This window comes from Meriones unguiculatus, chromosome 9 (assembly GCF_030254825.1).
Source record: "Meriones unguiculatus strain TT.TT164.6M chromosome 9, Bangor_MerUng_6.1, whole genome shotgun sequence".
NCBI lineage: Eukaryota > Metazoa > Chordata > Mammalia > Rodentia > Muridae > Meriones > Meriones unguiculatus.
Window position 1 is genome coordinate 75,878,780 of NC_083357.1, and position 14,577 is coordinate 75,893,356.

General features: G+C 39.7%; 1 protein-coding gene across 6 annotated transcripts in view; it reads left to right on the forward strand.

Moving 5' to 3' along the window:
* The window catches only part of Elf1 (E74 like ETS transcription factor 1), a 60,421-nt gene that overhangs the window by 13,347 nt on the left and 32,497 nt on the right, over positions 1–14,577 (forward strand). For all 6 annotated transcript variants that reach the window (XR_009594275.1, XM_060391489.1, XM_021642804.2 and 3 more), the window contains exon 2: positions 8,132–8,411. Coding sequence is in view for 4 of the 6 variants with exons in the window: in XM_060391489.1 (XP_060247472.1) it covers positions 8,340–8,411 (72 nt within the window). In the remaining 2 variants the exon portion in view is untranslated. The remainder of the gene's footprint in view (positions 1–8,131; positions 8,412–14,577) is intronic.

A 14,577-nucleotide genomic window follows, 5' to 3' on the forward strand; every position in this document is an offset into this window, starting at 1 on the left:
CCCTCAGAGTCCTGGAACAGTTCCTCTGGGTGTCAGCAAAAAGGAAAAGTAGAGAAAGTCAGCCTGGTTGGTTTGGTCATACTGACAGCTTTTTAAGGTTAACGTTGTTGAAGCTAAGGGGAGTTTGATTGGGAACAGTCCTGCTTCAGCTTTGCCTAGGTTACCAGGCAAAGCTGGGGACTTGTCTGAGGTATTACATGTGGCACCACCATTTGTGTTTTATTTGTATGAGAGTCAAAGACGCTTCCATAAAGTTAGGATTGCTGCTCCCCTGTGCTGTCCTTCACTTTAAGAATATCTATTGTTAGCTTTTCTTAATTAAGTAATACCTAATGTAAAAACAGTTAATTTAAGTTGACAAATGCAAAATACGAAGGTGCCATACTGAATAGCTAGCTACTTCAAAGACACAGGAATCGAGTGTGATTGTGTACACCTGAAGTCCTGGCACTTCAGAGGCAGGTGCAAAGGATAAGAATGCCCCTAAGTTGAAGGGCAGTCTGGGCTATGAAGGAAAACATTGTCTCCAAGAAACAAACAGAACCAAGCTTGTGGTTATTTATTGGTGTGGTTAAGTATTACAGAAACTTGGTTTTATTCCTTCAATTTTTCTAAGACACAACTCCAACCACAGAGACAATTTTGTATTTCATTGAGTATATGAGAAAAATTAAAAGGCTAATTTTTTTAAAAAAGATCAGGATATCAAAAGTTTGGTTTTTGCTTTTGCTTTGTGGTCTAAGCTAGGCTAGAAAAGGGTCTCCTGCCTCTCCTTCCCAAACGTGGGTTTAGAGACAAATACCAACCTTGTCTTGCTTATTATTCTTCAGCAAAATGAGCTAATTCAAGACAAGTTAAAGTATATAAGTGCAGGTTTATTGTGCGAAGTTCTTACTAGTCCTAAAGACAAGGCCAGAGAAGCCGCCGTGCAGGGGGGGAGACAGAAAAGTGTGCTTGTAGAGAGAGGGAGAGAAGGAGAAGAGCAGAGAGAAAGAAAGAGAGAGAGAGGGAGAGAGAGAGAAGAAACAGAGAGAGGAAGAGGAGGGGACCAAAATGTCTGGAATATAGTGAAGAGCCTCTAGGGGGGTTAGGCTGGGCTGCAGCACTCAGGTAGAGGGTGGGGTATGCCAGCCACACCTTGCAGCAGGTAGGGACTCTGAAGGATGCTGGGAGAACCTGGAGGTCAGGTCTGCCTTGCTTCAAAAGGCACCTTAGCTGCTTGTCTCAGGTCTGAAACCCAACATTTTAAAGAAATGTTTACTTTTTGTGTATGTGAATGTATGTGAATATACATGTTAGTGCCCGGAAGTGAACTTTGGTCCTCTTAGGACAGCAGTGAGCATTTGTAACTCATGAGTCACTTCTAATCTCTCCAGCTCCAAGCATCTATCTATCTATCTATCTATCTATCTATCTATCTATCTATCTATCTATCTAATGCTTATTTGTTTGTTTATTATTGCTTTTTTTTGAGATAGGTTCTTATTATGTAGCCCTGGCTAGCCTGGAGCTTGCTATGTAGACCTAGCAGGCCTTGAATTCTTATAGATCTGATTGCCTGTGCCTCTCAAGTGCTGGGTTAAAGACCTCTCTGCTACATACCTGATATATTTTTTAAAATTAAATTATGAAAGGCCTTAATGCAGTGAGAAATGATTTATTTTAAGCAGTAACTCCTGCGCTCTCTCTACCCATTTTATATATATGGCACATGGCTTAGAGAGCTCTTTATAGTGATGTTTATTTAATTTTTTGGTTTTTTTGAGGCAGAGATTCTCTGTTGTATCCTTGGCTGTCTTAGACTCACTCTGTAGATTAGGCTGGCCTCAAACTCAGAGAGCCACCTGTCTCTGCCTTCCAAGTGCTGGGTTTAAAGTTGTGTGCCACCACCACCTGGCTGGCTTACAAGTTTTTATTTTATTTTATTTTTTATTCCAGACTTTTAAGGCTGAATGAGGCTCTAAAGTAAGAATGTGATGTGGCAGACTTGGGGATGGACAATAATAGTAAAACTAAGGCTTAAAGCAGTAAAAAAGAAATCTGCAAAACTTCCTTTCAGTTCCACCTAAAAATATGGTTAGAAGTGGTTTATCCCAAGTATCAAGAAGATACTTGAAATATTTTCCCAAGACATTTCAACTAATAGCTATACTGGAGTGTGGTCATGTACTTTGGCCACACATGCTTGTATTTGATGGTGCTGGGGACTAAACTTAGGGCCCTGTGCATGCATGGCTAGTACTCGGTCACTGTGTTGTGTCCCCAGCCCTGGTACTCCGCTGATAAAAACATGAAGTCCTACTAGAGTAGATAGAGGGGCAGGAGGAGACTGGGCTCTCGTGCTCCCTTTGATGCTCTTGGCTGTTTCTTTAGGCAGGTTGCTTCAGGCTCCAAATTCTTTTTCTATGAACTGGTAGTCCTCAGTTATCCCTAAGTGTTTTTTCAACTCTAAAACCTGTAAGTCTACAAAGTTTTTTAGATTGATAATGGGTAGACAGTTGGAAGGTTGTGCATTTTAGTTTGATAACCATGGACTTGATTTCATTTCTGTTGCCTATCATTTTAACATGTTGAAAACCAATTAGAAAAAAGTCCAATTGTGGTCCACCACACAAAAAAATTCCATTCATCACAATCTGTGGATCTACCACACCTGATTTCTAAGGTTTATGTCGAGCTTTTCTTTTTCATCATGTGTTCTTTAATTCCTGATGCACTTCTTCTAATAGTTTTTTTTTTTCCAAATAGCCTTGCTTTTCTTAGATTATTTTAAGTTGATTTTGCAAAAGTCTCTTTATTAGATACCACTTGATTAAGAATACTTCCTGTTCAGGTATTTATTGTATAATTATTAGAGAATTCTGCTTGCTATGGTATCACTGCCCTTCTGGCTTGTGCATATAAAACAAGTGTCATCCAAATAATTGGTTAGCCTTTCAATTAACCCATTCCTCTTTACCTTTTACCTTCTTGAGCTAGGATGAACTAGTCTAAAACCTTTTGTTTTCATCTCCTTATTTATAATTTTCCACAAAATGTGTTTGTACTATAGTAATTTCCAACAAAAGATTAAAAAAAAAAACTTTTGTTTTTTGGTTTTTGGTTTGGTTTTTTTTTTTTTTTTTTTTTTTTTGAGACAGATCTCTCTGGGTAGCCCTGGCTATCATGGAGTTCTTTGTAGACCAGGTTGACCTTAAACTCAGAGACCTGCCTGCTTCCGCCTCCCATGTGCTGGGATTGCAGGAGTGTGCCCCAAGGTTGCCTGGCTAAAGAACAACAACAATAACAACAACAACAACAACAACAAAAACCTCTTGATGTATTAAGTATTCTCTTTAGGTCAGGGCTTTATAAGGTATGAGGGGGACTATTTGAGGGAAAGGAAATGGGGACTCACGATTTCATGGGGTGTTACTATTTGTCTCTACTTTGTATTATTGAAAACTGACAAATGCAAATACAAATGCAAATAAAAGTAACAAATAATAAGTTTTAATGTTAAAAATCTTAATGGATTGTTCATATTTTTGTGTCTGAAATGCTTCTCAAATACTACATTTTATGCTTTATATTTAACAAGGAATTTGGCACGTTACAATTCATATTTTTTCTTATGTTTGAAATACTTTATAACAAATTATACAAAAGAATTTGAATTGAGTTGTAGTCATTAATGTGAAATAGTGTTTTGTGTTTAAAATTGATAAAGTTGCAGTGTTTGGGACTGGACACTGTTAAATGAAGTTTTAAATTTTTAAAAATTTATTTATTTTCTATGTATGGTTGTTTCGCCTGCATGTGTATCTGTGCACCAGCTTGGTGAGGGTGTCATCCTGGGAGGGGAGTTATAGATGGTTGTCAGCCAACAGGTGAGTGCTGAGAATTGAACCTAGTTCCTTTCTAATAGCAGCTAGTGCTCTCAACCGCTGAGGCATCTCTCTAGCCCCATATGTGAAGTTCTAATGACCTAATCTTTATACAACTGCATTTAGTAAAAGGATACCAAAGTGCAAGGCATTGGAGTCAACTTAGATTTTGTTGCTAATGGGCTGTGGTGTTGGAGCCTCGCCAGCAGTGTGGTGAGAGACTCTCAGTGATTATAGAAATAATTAGGCTCTAGCGTGCACCTGTTGCATATTTTTCGCAGTGTACTCGGAGCTGTAATTAAGCTAATATTTATTAGTGCAGTTTCTGTACCAGGCTTTCTGCACACGTATTTGGCTTTTCATTAAACAGGGCTGAAGCCAGTGTCTTCGCGAGTACCTAGGCAAGTGCTCCGCCACTGACCTGCAGTCCCAGCTATCGGCACAAGGGTGTCACAGACGACCTTCACGGCTCTGGGTCTTGTTGCTGTTATGCTCATTTAACAGAAGGAGAACACTGGAGGCTTACGCAGAATGTACGGAGACCTTGCTCAGGGCTCCACCTCACAGTGGAAACCCAAGTGGTCTGCGGATGGAAATGGTTTTGTTTTATGACTTTACCTCAGGTGTGAAGATTGGTGCCGAGAGCCTAGGAATCTTAATTCTCAGCATTTCTGTGGTGTAGCTCTCCAAAGGAAGAGGTCATCAGAGACAGTCTGAGAGTTGTTTGGATGCCCAACGGGGTTACTTCTCAGAAATGTATAACTAGGGTAGCAGCGTGTGACTGTGGTAAATGAAGAGTTTTCTCCTTTCCCTTGTTGCTTTATAGTGTTGTAAAAACATATGCTTGAGAACTGTTAACAGAAGCAGTGTTCCTGGATACATAGCTCACTAGTGGGTAAATTTAAACAAGTTTGGCATTATTGTTTGACTGCTTTAGGTAAGGGCTGGTTCGGCACCCCAGGCTGGCCTCAATTCCCCCTGCTATTACAGGCTTGTGTCACCATGCCTAGAGCCAAACAAGTTTAAAACTTACTGAGGATCTTAGATTGTGTTAGGTGGATCAGATTTCTTTGTTTCAGCCTTACACCCATGTTTTCTCATGTACAGGAATAACTTTAGGGAGCATCATGACAACCTGTTTGGAGCCTCTGAGGTGGACTTGACTGATAGTGTAGGGCTGGGTTTGGAGAACACTGAGAGTGGAGTTCCCCCTTAAATTTGGTATTTACACTTCCTTAAATCTGTGTTTCAAACTGTAATAGCACAAAGGTCTGGGTGGATCCAGAAGCAAGGCTGTGTGCTGCAGTAGCTGAGATTTGATTTAGGAACTGAGGCTGCAGTGTTAGCTGCATTGTACTTACAGACCCCAGAGTCTGGCCACCTCCGCTTAGTCAACAAAAGTCTGAAACACAGACTTGTCTGTTACTAAGTAAAATTAATACAGCTGAGCCATCTTATTTCAGAAGTTACATTTGGTTTAAGAATTAGAAAGGTTTCTCTCTCTTGCTCTCTCTCTCACCACATTTAGCCACAGGATACCTAAACAGGAAAGAGGATGAGAAGGAGGAAGGCACAGAGCGTCAGAGGTCTAATTAAACCAGAAAAAAAAAAAAAAAGAAAAGAAAAGAAAAGAAAAGAAGCCTTCCTTAATGTTTTGGGTTAATGAATTTCCCTACACATGTGAACTGAAACTGTGTGTCAGAGCTCAGTTATCTTTACCTACCCCTGCAGCTGGCTAATGGTGATTCGGGGCAGCCATTTTGGGTTATTTTTACAGGTTGTCAATCATGGGTTGTGAAGGTCAGGGTATTTTCATTGCTTGTCCTTACTTTCGAAGTTTCCGAAGGCCGGTTAGTAAAGCAGAGTAGCTTTGTGGAGATGCTGCTGAGAAAAAGTACCCTTTGTAACTTTAGATACATCATTCCCATGTGTCCTCTGAACACCAGGTTTCAGTGTACCCTCGAACCTAACCATTTACAGAAAAACTCCCCTCTGTGTATGTGTGTGTAGACACATTTGCTCTGGAGGTTGAAGGTGACAGTCATTTCCTCTTTAGCATAAGAACGTCATGGCTATAAACAGAATATATGTAGAAATAGCTTGCATATTCAGTGTAGACATTTAAAACATCTTCTGTCATTAACATGACTCTTACCATTAGTATGGGCACACAGGTTTGGTGGGTACAGAAGAAATTTGAAATTCTGGTTGGTTCTTTGCCCAGGAGAGATTTTGTTTTGTTTGGAGGGGGTGGGCATTGAGACAGACTTTCTCTGTATAGCCCTGGCTGTCTTGGACTTGCTTTGTAGACCAGGCTGACGACCTGCCTCTGTTTCCCTGAGTGCTGGGATCAAAGGAGTGTGTCATCACGCCCGGCTCCCAGAAGAGATTTTTGGGCCATTTATTTCTTATTCCTATATTCTGGTTTTCAGGCAACAAGCACTGACACATTTATTCAGTTGGATTACGTGAGCAACACTTTAAAACATTGTGGCCACTGCTAAGTTGCTACTACAATCTCTAAGTGCTGTAATTGTGAAGGGAACAGTCCTTACAGTTTGAGATATGAAGTTGGAAGACTTTATGAAGGAACTTGGGAGGTAGAGGCAGTTGGAGCAATAGTTCAAAGTTACTCTTGGCTACATAGCCAGTTTGAGGCTCACCTGGGCTACTTGAGATCCTCTCTCAAAAAACAAAAACAAAAACAAAAACTGACTTAAACATTTTAGTTTGGGAAGATAAGATTGAGAGGTGGGAGGGGACATTCCAGGAATGGAAATAATGGAAGGTGAGAAGGGAGACAAAAACAAAGCTATCTTGTACCTATAAAGTAGAGCTACTATAGAGGAACTGGGTTATGTAATTTAAGGGTAAAAAATAAGGAATGTTTATGCAAGGCCAGTTATATATCTATGTTGATTTATCTGTGCTCATGAAAAAAAAAATGAACAAAATGAAAAAATTTGGCCTTCCTAGGCTGAAAAAATGACCAGACTGTGTTAAAAGTACTTTCTTAATGTTATAGTTAAATCCCAGTTAAAAAGGGTTGGGTTAGGTCAGAATTGAACACTACTGGCTTGGAACTGAGTTTAGTGAGTAATAATGTAGCTTGAATACCTAACCCCAATTTAATTACCAGTTATGGAAATTACAGTGATCTATGTCGATTTCTAAAACCTGGAACCTACAGAGAATTGGCTTGACTGAAATTAGGAAATAGTGTACTTAACCTGGCTAGCTCCTGTTTATGTCAGATTTCCAGGAGACTGACTCACCGTGTCTCTTCATTGCCAAACTCGTGGTGTACACCATCCATTACTTAAACTTGCCATACTTTTGAAATATCTATATTGATATTATAAAAAGATGTTTCAAATAGCTAGATTTTAAAAACATGACTACTTAACTACCTTAACTTTTCATGGCACATTTATGGCCATAAACATTTAATATTTAATACTGTAACAAACACCTACATTACCTTTGTTAGTGCTAACCTACCTTTTAAAAACACTAATATACGAACTTGTTTGGCAGTCTTTTTTTTTTTGCTCCTAAGTCGCATGTCTGTTTTTCTACTATTGTAAAGTGCAGCCCTTTGCATGTTCTCACTTGCCGTGACGTGGTCAAGTGCAGTTTCCTTCCTGTTGCTTGTGTTAGAGATAAGGCTACATTTTAGTTTGGTCAAAAAGTCCCTGGAGACAGGCTCAGCATGGTAATGCCTAGCATCTCTTTACTCAGGCAGGCCCTTTCAGGGACAGAAAAGTAGGCTTTAATTTCTGCTCACTTTGAAAAGCTATTAAAACAGCATTTACAACCTTTAACTGTCTTCCTTTAGATTTGTATGATTGGGCAAGGTGGTTGCACATTGCTGATAAGGACAAATGAGTCTTATGAAATTTAGAGAGAGTAGTAGTTAATGTGCATGTAGGTGATTTGCTGGGCTAGTGGAAAGAATGAAGTTGTTTATATATCCTCTGCTGGTATTTAATGTTGCCGGACCTCCCTCCATTCCCCCACCCCCCACCCAGTGCTTTAACTCATGCCTGGCTTCTGCAAGAAAGAAAAGGTAATAAGGGGAGAGTTTATCTTTGGAATGAAGTCTTCAAGGAAAGTGTATCTTAAAACACAAAAGCCTGTATTTACTAACCCTGTTGATTTTACCTAGAGTAACAATGGCACTTGGGGGTACAAGGCTGTCTCAGTTGTTACATTTTAGCTAGGTGATTACCTTTTCACCACTCACTTCAGCTTTTGTTTTTCAGGAACAGGAAGACCAAGTGAATTATTTCAGAAAAAGTGCAGATTTGCTTAGAATGTCAAAGAACCAAGAAACTTTGAAGCATTGCTGTCACTGAAGAGCACCTTGGTCTGCAGTCAATCCACAGACTGACCTTTACACTGTACCCTCCTGGTCTAGACTTGAACCTGACTCGGACTTTTCTCATGTGGATCTAAGAGGAATGCTTTACTATGGCTACTGTGGTCCAACAGAACGACCTAGTGTTTGAATTTGCAAGTAGCGTCATGGAGGATGAACAGCAGGTAAGCCAGAAAAAAATGGGTTTTAGTATTTCTCAGGAGTTTTCACTAACTCTGATCATTTACTGCGTCACATGAATATGGTCTCAAGAGATACTGAGGTAAAGGATCTAAACTCAGCTCTGACCCTCTCCAGTGTGAAGACAAGCTGTGCAAGGATGTGGTGGTGTGGGGAGCTGATGTGTGGAGCAGAGTTGGTTTGCTAAGAGTCTCTTGAGAAGCAGCAGGTTAAAGTGTGCTGATGAAGGCTGATTTATAGCCTGCTCCCCAAAACTTAGAGCAGATCAACTCAGATGTCGGTTTTTTATTCTAGAAACAGTTACTACAAATAATAAAACTGATTCTCAGTTTTGACAGGACAGTGTAGTTTCTGGCTGTTTTGTGTTTTGTACTGAAGTGCACAGAATCTGTAAATGCACCCACGAAAGGTGAGGATTTGGATTAACCAGCCTTAAAAATCAAGATTAGAGTCAGCTGGAGAAAGGCCACAACTGAAAACATTAACATTGATAGGAATTTAATCTTAGAGACAATAGAAGAGATATTTTCAGAGGAAAAGGTGTTTTTTAATTGTTCTGAGACAGGATGTTTGTGTACATACTAAAGCTTGAAAAATAGTGTGCTGAGTATGCCCCCTTTCAGATAAAAGGTTTGTGATAGGCCCCAGGCTTGATGTGGTGAGGTCTGATGGGGCTCAAGAGGATAGAGCACTGAGCTGCTCACCTCGTGCTCTAGTGCACTGGCTCTCACTCTCTGACCACGAGAAGTCCATTTTACATTATATTTCCGTCTTCTTATATGTGTACACGTAGACTGAAGGGCATCTGGTAAAACAATGCCTGTATGCTTTCTACTGTATTGGGCATGCTTAAGGTTTTTGTTTGTTTGTTTGTTTTTGAGACATCTTCTCAGTGCTGGTATTAATGTTGTTGGCTGGTGCCACCATAACTGGCTTAATTAGATTTGTAGTTTCACTGTAAAGTAATGACTTGCCAGTTTAAAATCACATACTACAAAACTCATAAAATATGTCTGATGTTGCAGCTCATAACTGTAATCCTACCACTCAGATGCCTGAGGCAGGAGGATTAGGAGGAGTTCAATACCAGCCTCTGCTACAAAGTGAGGTTGAGGCCAGTCTGAGACCCTACCTTAAAAAAAGAAAGAAAGAAAGGAACGAAGGAAGGAAGGAAGGAAGGAAGGAAGGAAGGAAGGAAGGAAGAAAGGAAGAAAATGCATAAAATGGTGTGTGTAGGTTCTATAGTATTTGTTTTTCTATATTTGAGTGGCACATTATTTACGCTACCACTCCTTAGCCATGATCATTACCAGTATTTTGGCTTATTATATATAGTATGGTAGTGAAAATCCTTGTTTAGGAATAGTCATACCATCTGGAGTGGCAGTGATGGTTAAGAACTGAGATACAGAAATCAGAGCTCGTGGGTTGAATACTGGCTCTGTTGCTTAATTTACTACTGAGGAATTTAGAAATTACTCAATTCTTTGTGTGTTGGTTTCCTCACCTGCATAGTAAGAATGAAAATTAAGGGACCTAAACTGTAGGACTGATATGAGGTCTAAATGAGTTGTTGTTTTAGTGTCTAAGAACCATTCCCAGCACAGAACAGGAGCAAGTATCATTTTGTCAGCTCATCTATGTGTCTATACAGTGTGTCTTTATGTAGCTGTGTGAGGACATCTGAAAATCAGTAAAGATGGAACCAGTGCAGTGGCATATGCTTTCAATCCCGGCACTCATGAGGAGGAGGCAGGGGGACCCCAGTGAGTCTGAGCTCAGCCAGGTATACTTACACAGTTCCAAGTCAGTCTTCATAGTGAGAATCTTTCCCAAAAAACAACACAAAACAGAAAGCAAACAAAAAGGAATTACTGAGTTTACTTACAGAATAATAAAAACGTCCCTCTCAAAGGTGGTGACAGTGTCTACTAGCAATGTATTTCTCACATTGTTTCCAACACTAATCACCCTTTTTCTTTTATGAATCATCTGTTGGTTGAAAATGACATTTTACTATTTTAATTTGCATCTACGGAAATACTAGTAATGAAGTATCTTATTGTTTTTAAAGTTTGTCTATTGATCATGTGAACTTCCTTTGAATTACTTAGTATCCTGTTACCTAGCACTTCTTTATAATGTAGTATTTGTCTTCTTAGTAATCACTTTTATCATTAGAATGGGTAATTTTGTCTTTTCTTTTGACATTTCCTTCCAATCTATTACCAGGTATTAATTATATGCCCTATAGAAATTTAAAAAATTCAATCAAAATATTATCAATTTTGAACATTTTTCCACCCTTAACTTCTGCTTAGGAGAACTTTTCTTAACACTAATATTACTTTTTTTCTTCTGTTATGTTTCACATATTTAGCTTTTCAGCTCATCTGAAGTGCCTTCTTTTATGTGGGAGGTGCTACAGTGATCTGATAAATCTCCCTCCTCCACAGTGGGAGTTTTTATTAATTTTTAAAAATATTTTTTTCATCCTAAAATTATCAATTTTACTTATATATATTGAATTACATTAAGTACAGATATACATTTTGATGAATACTTGCTAATTATTGTTTAACTGAACTATTTTTATATCATGCCCATATCACATTCATTTCATTGTCACTTTTATAAATTTGATATATGATAAGCTAATTCCCTCTTCAAAGGGTGGTGTTCTATTTCTAGCTACTTTCATCCCTGGAAACCACAAATTACAAGCATTTTATATAAATGGAACCATGACATACATTTTTTATGTATGTTTCCATTTTTCACCCTGTCCTATACTGGGAATTAAACCTAGGGCTATAGCCCCAGCCTTTAAGCATATTCATCTCTGTTGTCCATGAATTACACTACAAATAGCAACAACACTTATCCCTCAAAAGGAAAAAAAACAAAACAAAAACATTAAGATAATCTTTGTTGAGCCTTACTTTTAGGGACGCATGGCCAAATTACAATTTTTCCCGACTGAGAAAAGAAAACCTTTTTTCCTCTTTCAAGTTCATGGCCTCTGTTTTTTATTACTTGTTGTTGCGTCCATACATGGGTCTTATCTTAGTCAGTGTTCTGTTGCTGTGAAGAGACACCATGGCCACAGCAACTCTTATAAAAGAAAGCATTTAACCAGAGCTCGCATACAGTCTCAGAAGTTTAGTTCATTATCACGGTAGGTGGCGTGGTGGCGTGCAGGCAGACACGGCGCTAGAGGAGTAGCTGAGGGTTCTACATCTGGATTGGCAGAAGAGAAAGCCATTGGGGTTTTGAAAACCTCAAAGCCCATTTTCAGTGACACATTTCCTCCAGCAAAGCCACAACCCCAAGTCCTTTCAAATGCTCCCTAGTGGCCAAGCATTCAAATCTGTGAACCTATTTGGGCCATTCTCAGTCAAACCAACACATACATGCATGTATACGTTCCTAAATACATAAATACACCTTAAGCTAGATAATGCTGAATCTATCTAATGTTAATTTATATAATGTTACTAGTATGTATGTTTTCAGAGAGCAAGGAAGAGTGTTATTGGAGGGCTTGAAGGGAAGAAAGGGAAGAGGGAAATACTGTAATTATGAATGGGGAAATATTAAGAAAGCCCAATAAGATTAGACTATGTTTAAATAACCTCATAGAGATTTACAGTGGAATTTCAAATGTTAAATGAAAAAGAAAAGAAAAGAAATTCCAATAAGATTAAACAATATTTAAACAACCTCAAATCTGACAGGGATTTACAGTGGAGTGTGTGTGTGTGTGGTGCGACAGGGTTTCTCTGTGTAGCCTTGGCTAGATTCACTTTGCAGCCCAGGCTGGCCTCAAACTCACAGAGGTCTGCCTGCCTCTGCCTCCCTGAGTGCTGGGTTACAGTTGTGCACTACCAAGCCCAGCTCACAGTGGAATTTTAAATGCTATCTTGGATAAGTTTAGTGAAAAGACAGTTTTCTTAGACTTTTGGGTTATGCTGGTACTGTGCAAAGCCAAGTGTCTTCAGAAGCACCCCACCACTAGAGCCAGCAGATGTAAAATGAGCTCAGTTTGCTGTGGTTCTAAATACGGTGCTCGTTATGAAGACAGCCATCTACACATCTACCCAAGCTTTAACTTCCATGAGACTGCTTACGGGGACGGCTGGCCAACCTTGCTGACGGAGCAAGGTGTAGTCCTGTTGTCTGGATTTAGACCTCGGGCCTGCTGCTTCTGGGCTGCTTGACTAGTGAGTGTGGCGCAGAGCTGTGGAGCTTCCGTGGTGTGAGCCATCGGAAGTCTTGAGTGTGGCAGCTGCTTTCCCCAGGACTTTGTTGGGAGCACCCTTTTAAACTGCTTTCAGAGATGGAGACTAGAGGGGCTGCAGAGATGGCCCAGTCCCCTGATTTCCTGTAGGATAATGTTAAAACATGTTACTTGGTAACTCGGAGACCTACAATTGCTCACCTTTAGTAGACCGTATAGGCAAGGTTGAAAGGCTCCCAGAACCGCCACTCTTTACCATCGTGCTCAGCATATGCTTGGATTCCTGTTTTGATTTATGAGCATTCTTTTAGACTACCTGTTGGGGGGAATTTGTTTTATTAGCTGCTCACCTGTTTCCTTAGTAATTTTGGCAACACTGCACTTGGTTTGTTTGATTAAAGTCTGTTAAAGTCTGATGAGTGGTGCAGGGCTATGTGGCTTTGATACAGCCTCTGGGATACTGCATTGATGTATGCTTTGTGTTTTTAGAACAGTAGGAATCTAGATTTGATATTTTGCTTAAAATGAAAATATCTAAGCAGCAACAAAAGAAAGGAAATTACCAGTGAATAATCTCCACATATGTAACATGTATAGGCCCAAATAATTTCATGGTGAGTGATTTTAAACTTTCATGAATTACTTAAACAGTTTCCATTTGGAGTTTCTGAAATCATTTTGAAAATTTATTTATTTTGCATATAAATATAAGAGTGCTTTACCAGCAGGTCATCTGCATGCTAGAAAAGGGCATCAGATCCCGGTATAGATGGCTGGGAGCCACCATGCAGTTGCTGGGATTTGAGCTCAGGACCATCTGGAAGAGCAGACAGTGCTCTTAACCGCTGAGCCATCTCTCCAGCCCCCATCTTAAATCCTTTTTTACAAAGTGAATGTAACACTGATATTCAAAGCTGGCAAATTGTTCATACACACAGGTGGACAATCAACCGCACCCTAATTACATACCTTGCTTGAGTACAATACTAAGAGCAGGCATTGCTGTCTCTGACCCTTCCCACCTTGAACGTGTCAATCATTTTTCTCAAGTGTCAACATCATTATCAGTAGCTTGCTCTTCTTCCCATATGAAGAAGGAACGTTTTCAGAGTGAAGCGTCTCAGCAGAGGCTGAAGGAGGAATAAGGCGTAGAAACACTGTGACTGCACTTGGAGAGGAATGACGAACGCTTTTACACCTTTGGATGTATCTATTACTTGATGTAATGAAGCTCATTTTCTCTTGAAAAAAAGTACAGAACAGCAACAATAACAAGGTGGACAGCACTGAAGGAGAAACACCCAAGGCTGACTTTTGGCTTTAACACACACACACACACACATACACACAGAGACACAGAGAGAGAGAGAGAGAGAGAGAGAGATCCACACAAACATAGGGAATCAAAACCAAAGATCATGTATCTATCAATCTACCATGTATCTATTTATTGCCTATCTACATACCTACATTTATGTATGTATGTTTATATGTACATATGTTTGTAGGAACATATGTATGTATGTATCTAGTGTGTAGGCATCCTGGAGCAAATATGGAGGTCTGAGGACATTTTATAAAAATTGGCTGTCTCTTTTCACCATATGGGTCTTGAGGATGAAACTCAGGTTGTTAGACTTGGTGGCAGGGACCTTTACCCAGGAAGCCATGTATCTCCATGTATCTCCTAAGCCAGTTATTGAGCTTGCTTATTTCAGCAGTGTGTGCCTATAATTTCAGAATGTGGGAGTTGCCAGTATGGTGATGATGATCACTGTTGAGTTCAGGACCAGGCTGGGGTGTGTGAGCGCACATACATTCCCTTCTTCTACACCCCCACCCCTGTTTATTTAGGCCTAGGAATATAGCTCAGTGGCTGAGTGCTTGCTTAACATACAAGAGGCCCCTAA